At 38.5% G+C, this 14523-nt stretch overlaps 1 protein-coding gene across 1 annotated transcript in view; it reads left to right on the top strand.

The window, feature by feature from the left end:
• Positions 1 to 14523, top strand: part of Cep164 (centrosomal protein 164) — a 352132-nt gene that overhangs the window by 196500 nt on the left and 141109 nt on the right. The window contains exon 5 of the mRNA XM_068229617.1: positions 5456 to 5825. Within this exon, the coding sequence (XP_068085718.1) occupies positions 5456 to 5825 (370 nt within the window). The remainder of the gene's footprint in view (positions 1 to 5455; positions 5826 to 14523) is intronic.

Below are 14523 nucleotides of genomic sequence, written 5' to 3'. Positions count from 1 at the left end.
TAAAATCAAACACTGCAACACAGTAATCAAACCATAGAGTCTGTATGCCACAGAATGCATGTTCTCTATGAAAACTGGTAAAATAGAAGAGACAAAGAAAAAAGAAAAGAAAATATTGAGGAAAATTTGGGGGGCATTGAAAATGAAGGAAGGAGAGTTTAAACATAGGAGGAATAAAGATCGATACAATGATGAAGAAAATGAAAGGCTGTTAGACACAATCAGAAAGAGAATTAAATTTTTTGGTCACATAATGAAGATAGATAACTAGATGACAAAACAAGTGTTTAACCATGTTTGCAAGAGCAAGAATGGCAACCAGTGGATCCAAGGAGTAAAAAAGATATGGCAGAAGTTGGAATAACAGACAATGTAATACAAGACGGAACAACTTTCAGAAGATTGGTACAAAATTTCAATGGTTTCCAGGAGAAGGAAAAGAGGAAAGGTAATAACATCTGGACACAAGAAAGGAAGAAACAGTTAAGTGAAAGGATGGAAGTAAAGAAAAGAAGGATTAAGATGAATGCACAGGGTTACTTTCCATGGTCCTTAGATGGCCAAAATCAAAGAAATAATAATAATACATTATAATATTATAAATTAAAAAGACAATAACTCTTATTTACTTAATGTTCCTTTTAAAATTCACAGTGTTTAAAAGCTTTCAATATGAGCTAGCTATTATGGATTTCGCCCCATTATTAAGGAGGAACTATTACAGAAAATTGAAATTCACAGAAAATATTCTACAAAGAAAGAAATATGCCTGTGGTGTTTGTTTGTATGCACACTAGTTGATCACTAGTATTCGAATAACACTTCCATTGAACTGGGGGATCTTATTCCTGAACTTCTGAACACTGACTCATACACTTCTGTTATAGAAACTGGTGCGCTTAGACATGCCATTTCCAGGAATAAGGTCCCTGCTGAACGCAGGCATTAGCTTGAAGAGTGATTGACTGATGGCTGAGGGCATCACTTTTATGTACCATGTCCCAGTTAATTGAATGCTGGGAAAATGAGGATATCCCAGGGAAAACAGAGTTAGAGGTTACTAGCGGTTACCCTGATGATGCTCTTCCTTGTTATTGAGACTTGTCTGGTAGGGTATCACTTCACTTTACAAACTAGCAGTCAAATTAGGATACAGTTTACCCTACGTGCTGGAAGTGGTTCGTCTGTGACATGGAAAGTAACGGGTAAACAATTGGGCGTAATCTACTTATCTCCAGAATCAATGCAAATTTTTTTTTTTTTTCTTGGCGTTGTAATTTCCATTTTGAGTAGTGTATTTTATGAATTAACTGATGAATGGTTTAAAAATGTATGTTGGTAGTTTGTGATGAATTAAGACAGAGCATGCCAGAGTGAAACAGACTGTTATTTCCTTCTTTCTCATCCTGCACTGAAGTACACTGCACAGTATATTGGGCTGTGAATGGGTCTTGTTTGCCAGCATGGAGAACCTCAGGAGAGTCGCATCCAGCTCAGACAGATTGGAATGTTTACTCCTTGTAAACCTGTGCAACTTGGATTGATTGTATTTATCTTGTATTTGCTTTGACTGAAACATTTTTTTGCAGCTCTGAATACTAATCGTGAAGTCTTTCGGATTTATGTTCTGAGAATTGGTTTAAAACCTGCATGGGCATGGAAGTTTGCAGATACCAAGGTAACCTTGAGGACATGCAAAATTAAGTGCTGTGACATAGTCACTAATATTTTATAAAATCTGAAGCCATCTCTTTTCAATCTCGGCTTGGCTAATTTATAATTTGTTAACATTTCAAGGTCCATACTTGTAGACATGATATGGGCTTATGCCGTGTCAAGAAAACAAGGTGAAACTCGCTACCTTTCACAGAGAACTTTGCTCTGCGTCTTCAGAAGAAAATCTCGACTGTTCGTGACAAAGACTTCTACAATAATGAGGGTGTGAATTTAAGAATATTTTACCATTGGAGAATTGTGGTGGTATGCTCGTTTGTCACCAGGTAGCTCGCTGTATGCTGGCACAGCGCTCCAAGCGGGAGCTGACTACAACATGAGCTCCAAATGAGATGTTCCATCACACCGTGCATACTTGAGAAGTATCAGAGAGGACATCAGGCAAATCAGTCTATTCTATCTTGGTGTCTTTCGTTGCTTTTGTTTTATTAGTTTCTATTTTCTTCTACCACATTTGTCCTTGATTCCTCTCAAGCACGCACGGTGTGATAGAACATCTCATTTGGAGCTCACATTGTAGTCAGCTCCCGCTTGGAGCGCTGTGCCAGCATACAGCGAGCCACCTGGTGATGAACAAGCGTACCACTACAATTCTCCAATGGTAAAATATTCTTAAATTCAAACCCTCATTATTGTAGATGACTTACTCCTGAACACTCAAGATTTTCTTCTGTTCTCAGTGAAACGTAAAGAGTTTGACCTTGTTTTCTTGATATGGCATAAGCCCATATCAAGTCTATCATTTATAACTGTTAGTCTCTTCAGTTTGCCAAAACTGATTTTGATGAATAAATTTATAAGCTACCTGAAAAAGAAAACAGATCATAACATATTATACTTCAAACAACTTAATTAAAATAGAGTAACATGGTTCGTTCTTGAAAGAACATAATCAGATTCTATCAAATCATACTCAGATATTTAGAAATGTGTTAATATTTATGTTTATTTCTGTTTAAATACTTAGGAACTTGAAATCTGAATTTAAAAAAAAAATAAGTTGCTTTACGTCGCACCGACACAGATAGGTCTTATGGCGATGAAGGGATAGAAAAGGGTTTGGAGTGGGAAGAAAGTGACCGTGGCCTTAATTAAGGTACAGCGTAGTGTGAAAATGTGAAACCACGGAAATTCATCTTCAAGGCTGCTGACAGTGGGGTTCGAACCCACGATCTCCCAAATGCAAGCTCACAGCTGCGCAGAACTTATCTTAATGAAGTCCTGCTTTTTGAGTGTGGTTTGATAGAATCTAATGGTTTTCTTTCAAGAATCAAACATGCCATTCTATTTGGATCAAATTGTTTTTTGTTTTTTTTTTTCAAGTATAATACAGGGGACGGTCAAATGAAAACCGAACACCCGCTATAATGTGACCATGGAATTGTTTTATTCAAAAGTAATTACCAAAAGCGTTAATACCTTTATCCCACTGGGAGACAAGATGATCGATTCCAGTTTTTTTATAAAAGAGGTAGGTCGCTGACAGATCCACAATCACCCCACTCTTGCACTTCCTCACCCGAATGAAACCGACGTCTGCAAATATCTTTCTTCAGGTCGCCAAAAATGTGAAAATCACAAGGTAAAAGATCTGGGCTGTACGGAGGATGTTGAAGTGTTTCCCCACCAAATCGCCTTCACCAGATTGGAAGTCTGAGGGCAGTGATGTGCGCCGTTCTCGGAATCTCCTATGGCACTGGTGCACACTCGTCATGGTCATGCAATGTTCGCCATACACAACAGACATGCGACTATGAGTTTCGCGTATTCCAGTACCCTCAGCCACCAGAAAACGAGCCACACTTCTTTGCTTGCCTTTTCTACAGTTGGACAGAACACACTAGATCAGTTTGCGCATCAACACAGACAGAACCCAACAACTGCGTACACTTGTAAGTTGTCACTATGCAGTTCTCCTACCACAGCGATATGTAACAACAGTGTTGCCACCTGCGCGGAATGTGTGTTCTGGGGGGGGGGGGTTGTTTTTCACTTGACTGTCTCTTATATAATAGTTTATAAATTTATTAATCAATGTTTTGGCAGATTGAACAACCTAACAGTTATTTGTAAGAAATAGTCACTAATATTTCACGTGTGGTACATACCAGTTTGCATAGTCATTCAGTATGGCTGAACGTAGCAAGACAAACAATTACATTGTTCTCTGTTTAACTTTGTATGGGAATTTTAGTTCCTATTTACTAGGGTCAGGGTTCTGACTTTGTTATTTCGTGGATGTTGAATCACTAGCTGAGCTTCCATACTGAGGATAATATTCTTCGCCCTCATCAATGTTTCCTTTCTATCTTACCTTCCATGATCAGTTGTCATCATTAGTCATTCTGTTCATTGCTTGAGCATCGTGACCTCACTTTTTATCAGTTTAATATTCCATCTCTGACAGGATGTCTCCACCTAGAGCAGTCTTCAGCTCTTCTTAATATAATCTGAAGGTGTGGGTCGGTGGTGAACTATTTTTGCTTGATCTAACCATCTACTTGCTGTTATTCCTTGTGGTCTTCTGCCTTCAAATTTACCGTGCAAAATGGTCTTTACCAAATAATTCTGTTCTCACCTAAAAATGTGATCAAGGAACTGGAGGTAACTTCCACTTGCTCAGGAAGATAGACGTTGCTCAGTTCATCTATAATGGATTCTGTCCATCGTATACATAGTATCCGCTGCCAATACCACGTCTCAAAGGCATCAGTTCAACTTTTGTCACTAGCATTTTTCACGGTCCAAGTCTTACAGCTGTGCAAAAATGAGAACACTAGTGATTCAACTGAATGCATCTTTGTGGTTTTTGGTATTGCTTGGTTCTGACAGATCTTAGTTAATTTAACCATGGCAACTCAGCCGAGGACAGTATGCCTTGTGACACAGCTGACTGAACCCAGGTTGTTTCAGAAGATGTAACTGAAATAGGCTTTTTCCTGTATTTTTCAAGGGTTAGGGCTTGGTATATGATTTCCTGCCACAACAGAATAGCTCCTTGTTGGTGACGTGGTCTACCAGAATGATCTTCATCTGCATTTCCAAATCCTGGAGTCAGTTCACTGACATAGCCTCTAGTGTTCAGCTTTTGATGCCATAAAGCTGCACCAATAACGTATAACACTTCACAGCACGCCAGCATGTTTGACGTTATGGTTGTACACAATATGTTTGAACTTCAGAAACACACTTCTTGCAATGCTGATTCTGGTTTTTATTTCTCCATCCAAATCCCATTCTTGCATTAACCAACATCATAGGTACTTGAAATCCGACAACACCATTTCAATTAGTTTTTCATCCAGAGAGATTACAGCATTGTTTATTTTTCCTGCTTTGTGAAAACCATGAATTTTGTTTTCTGCATGTTTATTTAAAGGTCAAATTCGTTGCTTATTTTGTTAATTCTGTTTGAAAGGAATTGAATGTCGGCAAGTATCGTGGTGTCATCTCCAGAGAGGATGGTGTTTTCTCCCTTTCTGTTGGTTAGGATTCCTTTATGAGATTCATCAACAACGATTTGAAAAATATGTCAGAGAAAAGATTAAGTATAGGAGACAGAATACAGATGGAATGAGCAAATAATGACATTGATTCTAAACTTAGCATGTTTTAAAACAATTCACTCAACATACATCCAAAAGACTTTCCGATGTTCTGGTTTGAAATATTCTGCACTGCTTAGCACACGGCAATGCACACGCAGCATGTGGTCTTGCAGGCTCCACTGCGGAAGTCCTCGGCTCGAAAAGAGGCCGCTAGCACCTCCCCCCTGGCTGCCGCTCCGGTGATTACGAGCCCTTCCAAGTCGGACGAGCACGGTGGCCCAAAGCCCGTTAAGAAAGTAGAACTGCTCAAGGCGGACACTAGGAGCACGCCTGCTAGCCCCACGAGGATAGAGTTGAGCGACGACCGTGGTGGGGCAGACTCTTGGAATATCCCTAGCCCTGCTTCCATGCGCATCGACATTGACAAGATGGATTTTGGTTCTGTGTCCTCTCGGCAGGATTCGGCCAAGAAGGAGCGCCTCCTCTCTGCCCAGGAGAAGCACCCCCGCAGCATGCATGGACGCAATGAGCTCACTTTGTCAGGTGAGTTCTTAGTCTGATTTAAATTTCAATAATATGTAACTTCAGTGCGATCTCATTAATATTCAGTAAGAAGATTTTGAAAGATTTGTTGTTTCTTTACGAATAGCAAAGTCTTTATGTTGTCCTCCTTTTTAATACAAAAAAATGTCCACCTCTGTTAGATGGGACAATGTCTAGACATGTTTAGGCTTATCTAAAAGCTGTCTTCAGTACAAAGCTAAAATATTACATGTATACACAAACAAATAAAATGCTGAGAAAATTGTGTGGAATTAAAAGAACAATGATCATGATTAACGTTAAAAAACCCATGTTGATGTTGAGGAAAAATAGTCCTCTCTTCTAAATTCCTCTGGTTAAAGTAAAAAGTTTTCTAGTCCTTTTTAAAATGGAAATCTTTCTTCCAAGGTGCCAATATTCTGTTAATGGAGCAACTGGGTTCAGTTGGTCATGCAATATCTGTGGGTTGCACTGTTATGTTGCTCAAAGTAGTGAAACCATCAGTAAGGGGATATAAGTACGTAGAATTCATTAGGTAGCTGCCCTAGTCTCATCTTCCTGTTGACATTGTCAAGGTCGATGAATTTTAGCTTTCTACTGAAGATGGTTTTAGATAACCCGAAATATGTCGAGACATTGTTCCATCTAACATAGGTGGACATTTTTTGTATTGAAAAGGACAACATAAAGACTTTTCTATTTGTAAAGTGATAGCCATCAATACAGAATGAGATTTGTAACATGCAAAGATCTGTTGTTTTGCACTATCATGAAATGCAGTATTTATATGGTCACTTCCTGAAGAAATAGTTTTACTCCTGTCTAAGAATAATATATAAAAGTATCTTTAATATGAAAAAGATTAGACCATGCTGATGTAACAGGTAGTCAATACAAAATGCGTTAATATTTAATAATTTGCCAAATATCTCATAACCCTTGGTAAGAAACATAGAAAACATGTGTTTAGCTTGAAATGCAGATTTCTTAAGTGCTGTGTACAGCATACAAATGATGCTACATGATTATGTAGATGACAGTTTGACCATGAAGGACCTTCAGCAACTTAAATTGTCCACCACTCTCTTGTACCAAAGAAGAGATCAGTGATGTCTGTCTGCTTTGCCTTTCTGTCTGTAAATTTAGAATTTTCAGCTAATCATTTTTATCTTGAATGATATGCATATAGTCAGTTCCATTTTTCTTTGTGGCAGTTCTTTACAGAATCAATTGGACTGATCTGCTTGAATGTTGGTATTTGAGAAATATCGGTTATAAATTATTGCATTAAGCAGAAAGCAGGAGTTTCATCTGTGAGTTTTTATCTGTGTTCTCTGCACATGTTTCCACAACAGTTAATACTCATATTTCAGATAAGATGTATATGACCAAAGTTCTCAAAACCTTAAAGATAGTTACTGAGATGTAAAACTAAATGTCACTGTGAATATTTGTGTATTATTTGATTTCCTGTCTGTCTCTGAGTTGGTATTGTCCGTCGGCGAGTTTTGGGCATAAATTTTTCTTATGATTTTGCGTTTAATTTTCTCAATGTTTTCAATGTCTGCTTTCGTGTTCAAAATCAGCGTTTCTGACACACAAAGACATTCTGATTTAATGACTGCATTGTACTTTTGTGTGCTTGGAGATGCATTTTTGGTTGTAGGTATTTTGGGTTAGTCTGTATGCACTTTCCATCTTTTGGCATTTAATTTAATTGGCTTTTGTTTCGAGTCCATTTTCCTGAATTGATTCACCAAGATACATAAATTGTGACACTTGTTTAATTTTGCCAAGTTTATCTCCATGAATTTTGATGCTTGTTTATTTCAGGACATGTACTCTATCTTTTCAAAATATATCTGAAGGCTTCTTTTTTCCTTTTTTCAATCTGATTTTGGGCTGTTGAAATGTCTTGCATAAAGATTGCTAGGTCGTCTGCAAATGCAAATGACCACCACCAGATATTATCTGCTACTTTTGTTAATGGAAATGGTTTTTTGATACCACACCGAGTAGTATCTGGTTGCATGCTGTTAAGTGGGGTGTTCAGATAATGAGGGAAGAGCAGAAAATAGTTCATTGATTGCTGTTGAAATTGGGCTTGTTCTAATAAAAACTCTGTAGTTGTTCTCTCTCTTCAGTAGGACAGTGTTCTGTCAACTAAGAATCTCTTACCCTAAGTTATGGGTGCTGTGAAAGTGTATTGAGGGTGAAGAGTAATGAATGAGAAGTTCATGTCTTAACATATCTTAAGGAATATTTCTCTACATGTTACAGTGCCGAAGCGTGTTCTCTCCCCAGTGCATCTTGTTTTATCTTTATAATGTAAGTGTTGCTTACTGGTAAACGTGATCGTGAGTTACAGAGAAAATTACCATCCTTATTCTTTTGTACAAACTAACTAGCATTCATTTGACTCCACCTACTTTGACCAGATTTTGCAAATCCAGGCGATTGTATCCTTTGAGTTTATTACTAGATATTAAATCCTTTCCTTGTAAAGTCCTTTGAGTTTCATTTTTTTTAAAATCACTGTTGCTGTGAAATGGATTTGAATAAACCTAGAAAAACTTTGACTGTCCAACATTCGACCAAAACTTTTGGAAGCTAATACTTCCAGCTGTGATTAATGCTTAAAAAATGCAGACGTTTTTGTTTGTTTGAGTTTGCTTCTCACGCAATGATGAATTATTATAATTTCAAAAATAACTTTGAATGGTATTATTTAGTTTATTATCCGGGTCGAATCTTGTTGTTATCTGTACTGTACCAGGAAATGACTGTGGGTTTTGGGCATGAGAAGGATCTCGGGTAGTGTTCGGTGTTTTTGGAGCTGATACAGAGAAGGATAGAATCGCAGGGCGAATAATAGATGGTTATGCTTTTTTTCTATAAAATTTATTAATAATATCAAAGGATGTATCACCCTGCAATCTTACTGTAGAACTCAAATCTGCCACCAATATTGGTCAAAATCAAAGATTTTATATTGTGATCTTCTTAAAGTCAGTTTGAACGTTGGTATGCCAAAATAAATATCACTCCTTCATGGGATATTATTATCCTACAGTCTTTCTAAATCTCGTGAAAACACAAAATATCAATTTTGCACCTAGAGTCTTTGGAAGTTTTAACTCGCACAAAAATGAACACACACATTTATCATGAAAAAGTTGAATAAAATATTTAAATTCTTGTTGAGTGTGTCTCAGTTTGTTTGGATTGAAAGAAATGATAATAAATCACTTAAAAACCCTAAAGTTTGTCTAGGTTACGTAAATTTGAATTAATTATTAACTTTGAAAAAAAATTTATCACAAAATGTGAACTTCTTTGATATGACAAGAAAATTATGGAATACTATTCACACGAAGCACTGGTAATATCACTGTATTGGATTAACTGTTTGGTAAAAGTCAGTCAGTTTATAATTACTCACTCAGAATAGAAATATCTGCTTACGAATGTTGAAGTTGGAGACTTGGTGTCTGGAACATTCCGCGGAGTGCGGACGAAGACTCAAACTTGGCGATGTTCCGTGAAGAGACCACGTCGACGTCCCTCGATGGGTACTATAGATGAAGAAATGATGTTCGATGTAGCAGGATGTAGTATTTCGCTAAGATTTCCGTCACTCTTGGAGGTGATATTAGCACACGGAAAGTTCAATTGGCACTAGTCAATTCAGTAATCACGGAAATTATTACCACTCGCTGTCGTGATACACAGTTCTGTTCTAACTCTAATTTTACGATATTAGATTAATATTTACTGTCCTTGCTGCACAAAACACAGTTCATAATCGTCACTGATGACGTCTGAAAATATGATTGTGAAGTAATAAGCACAGTTCAAACACTTGAAAATGTAATTTGTAATAGTTTTTATCACAGTCTCTGAACAATTGTTGTTGGCAGATTAAGGTGATTTTATGATCATGTTTATATAACACTAGTCTGAATTATTTAATATAACTATAAAAAGTTCTTAATGTTCTCTGAGTTTATTATAGTGTTGATCGAAAGATCGAGAAAGTTCACTAGGAAAAATAGCAAAGTCTTGTCCTATTATGGAACAAATGTTGAAAAAATAAGGTTACACACAGTTCACTGTTATACTGTCTTAAAATAATGTGTCCTAGAATGATTTCCGTTTGCCACACACGATGATTTAAGGTATCGTCATAGTTCACAATTACACGAAATTAGTAAAATGTACCAGTCTGTAAAATATCAGATACTTGAATTCTCACTCCAAATTATTGTCTTAATCAGTTAATAATTTCACAAATGTTATATTATGGAAATGTCCAGAATTTTACCGTCGTCGCGGCGTGTTGGAACTTCACGTACGGTACTAGTTCAACGGCGTTCGATCATGGCCGTAACTACGTCCTCGCGAATCGCGACGGAGCATACTTTCTTCAGTGACAAGACTGCACTGACAGACTGTACTCGCTACACGGGTCAGACTGCTCTCTCTCTGGCCTTGGCCCAGTGGCCTATATATACACACCAGGTGGGCGGCGCTAGGAATCAGGTGGCGAAGAGTGTTCATTCTTCCTAAACTTTAAATCGTTATATTTCGAAAACTACTGGACGGATTTACTTGAAATTTGCAGGGTTTTACTTCCATAATGTTAGCTACAGTTTAGCGTTGGTCTCGTTTTAATCGGTCCAGGCTTTGAAAAGTTCATGAAACAGTCTAGAAACATCTGTAGGGGAAGTAAGCTGTAAGAGGCGGTGACGTCACTTGACCTTGCTTGACTTGCTCATGAAGTGTGGTAGGTATTAGAACATTCTTTCACACAGCCGTTCACGTATCTGAATGGAATTGTATGCTGAAAATAAAGTTTTTAATTTATATGTGCCAGGACCTAGGCCTTCCTGGTACAGTACATTGCGTACAGTTGGCCGACGTTTTGAATACATTGTGGTATTCTTTTTCAAGGCGACTGAAATACCCCTACTCCCGTACTCGAACTGAGGTAATCAGTCTCCCAGGCAGTAATCACACTATAAGGGTGGTTCCTGACCTTGGTCTTTTATGTCCTAGCCTTTCTGGCTGACGTAAGCCCCCTGGTTGTCTCGTGAGAATTCTGGAAGGTATGTGTCACAGCCAGGCAGTGGGGCTTGCCGCGCTGTTATGTAATTCGAGGTTTGGACTGTGTGTTAATGTTGTGGTCTGTATGAATGGTAGGCATCCAAGAATTACTGATTTTACATCCTTCTTCTAAATTCATATTGTCCGGATGTTTCTGGATTTTGATAGCCTCACGGATTTTCCTTTCCAGATTCCAAGGGAAAGCTGCTAGGATCTTGGTCTTCTCAAATGATATTCTGTGCCTTGCTTCGTAGAAATGCTTGGCTATTTGTATTTTGGTTCTTGGTGTGACGGATATGTTCTTTTAGGCGGGCGGAGATCTACATTCTGTTTCACCAACATAACACGCTCCGCAGCCACATTCAGTGTGGTATACTCCAGGAGCCTGTAGTTCTATTGTGTCTTTTACTGGTGGTAGATAACGGGCTAGCTTCCGGTGTGGTTTATAGATGGTTATTAAGTTGTATTTGTCCAGTATCTTGCCGATCCTGTCTGTAGTGTTTTTAATGTATGGCAATATCCTGTTTTCGGACGGGTCAGTTCTTCTTTCCCGTTGTTTTCTCCTACGGCGGCCTTTTCTTTGTTCTCCTCTGATTTTCTAAAGACTCATCGCATGTTATTGAGCGAGTAGCCATTTCCCCTGAGGGTTTTCGCGAGGTATTCTTTCGCTTCTTCGAGGTGTTCTGCGTCAGATATCGCTATGGCCCTGTTAACCAGCGATGTTAGAACAGCCTGCTTTTGTGATGGGTGGTGATGAGAAGAGGCATGCAGATACCTGTCTTTGTGTGTAGGTTTCCTGTAGGGGTATTTCAGTCCCCTTGAAAAATAATACTGCAATGTATTCGAAACATCGGCAAACTGTACGTAATGTATAGTTAACAAGACGGTTCAACCCGGAAAATAAACTAAATAATTCTACACACCGTGGAAGCTTCACCTCTAAGATTGGAATTGTATTATTATATACATCTTCACTTATAAACCATTACGCCTTTGTGTTCAGTTGGCAAGCCTCTGTGAACTTACTAAAAGCCGTCACAATCCTCTATTTGTAACTAGTTCTGTGGCCTTGTTTAGTTCAATATCTCTTATCTTTAAATTATTAAAAACTGAGTCTAACCATCATAGTCTTGGTCTCCCTCTACTTCTCTTACCCTCCATAATAGAGTCTATTATTCTCCTGCCGGGCTCAGGCGGTTGAGGCGTTGGCTTTCTGACCCCGGCTTGGCAGGTTCAGTACTAGCTCAGTCCGGTGGTATTTGAAGGTGCTCATATCTGTAGATTTACTGGCACGTAAAGAACTCCTGCAGGACTAAATTCTGGCACCTCGGTGTCTCGAAAAACTGTAGTAGTAGTTAGTGGGATGTAAACACAAATATTATTATTATTATTATTATTATTATTATTATTATTATTATTATTATTATTATTATTATTATTATTATTATTATTATTATTATTATTATTTTCCTAGTAGGTAACCTATCCTCCATTCTTCTCACATGACCCCACCACCGAAGCCGATTTATGCGTACAGCTTCATCCATCGAGTTCATTCCTAACTTAGCCTTTATCTCCTCATTCCAAGTACACTCCTACCATTATTCCCACCCGTTTGTTCCAGCAATCATTCTCGCTACTTTGATGTCTGTTAATTCTAACTTGTGAATAAGATATCATGAGTCCACCCAGCTTTCAATCCCGTAAAGCAAAGACCGATGTAAAGATACTCGTAGTTTCGTCCGGGAGCTGACTTCCATTTTACAGAATACTACTGATAGCAACTTCGAACTCACTGCATTAGCTTTACTGCACCGTGATTCAATCTCGGTTACCATCCTGGGAGAACAAATCCTAAGTACTTGAAATAATCTACCTGTTCCAACTTTGTATCCCCAATCTAACATTCATTTTTCTCTTGTATTTCTTACCTACTGACATCAATTTAGTCTTGAAAAGGCTAATTTTCATACCATACTCATTGCACCTATTTTTTTTAGGCTTTCAGCATGATCTGCCATCAAGACAGAGTCGTCAGCTATTAATAAAAGAAGTTGTTATTGTGAGCTACCTGTTAAAGATATGTCTGTGATCTTTAGTCTCTTTTTAACTTTAATATTTTCTAATTTATTCTTATACATATAGTTTGAGGATATCTTTAATAGTTTTGACAGTGTTAAGCCAAGCCTCAGAAATACTCTTCCTGTACCTATGCAGGGTTTCCGTTGTCAACAAATAATATAAAAACTCTTATTGTGGGAGTCATTTTAAAGATGGGTAGTGATCCCATGGATTTTATAATAAAACTTTTTAAGCTTTACAATTTTTATGAATATAATTTGTGGATGTTTTTAACAGTTTAGGCTGCATAAGCTGGGAAAGCATTTGTGGGATATTATTTTCGTAGAGTTGTTTCGCAGGAACACTTTACTGCTCAGCTTCCTTTCGTCACAGTTCAATTTATACAACAAGAAACCTTCTCTGGGAGATCCTCCATGCAAGTGCAGAAATTGCATGGAAATCTGTTGAGCATTTCTTGAATTATAACAGAACACAGATATATACTGTATATAGTTATATTCATAGAGATCGTGTGTTACAAATTTCTGTTAATGAGTTTTAAGGATATTGTATGAGGGTAATCCCAAAAATGTCTCCTATTTTTTTATAAATACAGAACTCTGTTCGTGTGGCTGTTGGTCACAATATTGTGAAGAGTGTTTCCCGCTCTCGCATATAAACATGCGCACGCCACGCTGAGGCACTCGGTCTTGGCTTGGCAGCCATTGAGAATGGAGCTCCTGTTGGATGTTACTGCCAAGTGTGAAGTGCGCACAGTTATTCAGTTTTTGAACGCAAAAGGTACTGAACCAATGTTCGTAAGTGGTGTAGAGAGTGTGCAGCCGGTCGGGCTGAAATTCATGACGAACAAAGGAGCGGGAGACCATCAATTTCCTGAGAAAGTCGTGAAGGTAGAGCAAATCGTGCGTGAAGATCGGCGGATCACCCTGGATAATCTCTGCACTTTGGTTCCTGAGGTTTCCCGAATCGCCGCTAACAGAATTTTAACAGAAAAGTTGCCAGAAGATGTGTGCAAGATGGGTGCCACGCACGCTGACTGAAGACCACATGCGGCAACGAGTTGATTCTTTCCGCGCATTTCTTCAACGCTTTGCAGCCGAACAGGACAACTTTTTGGACTCAGTTGTCATGAGTGATGAAACCTGGGCGTTCCACTTTACACCCAAGACCAAGCAACAGTCACGCCAGTTTGGCATCCCTCTTCGCCAAAGGCGCGGAAATTCAAGCAAACTCAGTCTGTCGGTAAAGTCATGACAACTGTGTTTTGGGATCGAAAAGGGGTATTATTGGTCGACTTTATCCGCGCTGGGATCACAAATAACGCTGACAGGTACTGCGATACCGTGAAAAGCTCAGACGGGCAATTCAGAACTGGAGAAGAGGAATGTTGGGCAAGGGCATAAACATTCTCCATGACAACAGTCGCCCGCATGTCACCTGGCAAACCGTTGCTTTCCTGCAACAGTTTCAGTGGAACATCACCACCCACCCACCCTATAGTCCCGACTTG

The sequence above is a fragment of the Anabrus simplex genome, chromosome 11 (assembly GCF_040414725.1).
Source record: "Anabrus simplex isolate iqAnaSimp1 chromosome 11, ASM4041472v1, whole genome shotgun sequence".
In the NCBI taxonomy this organism is placed as follows: domain Eukaryota; kingdom Metazoa; phylum Arthropoda; class Insecta; order Orthoptera; family Tettigoniidae; genus Anabrus; species Anabrus simplex.
The sequence above is the reverse complement of the archived record's forward strand: the minus strand, read 5'-3'. Positions and strand labels throughout refer to the sequence as shown.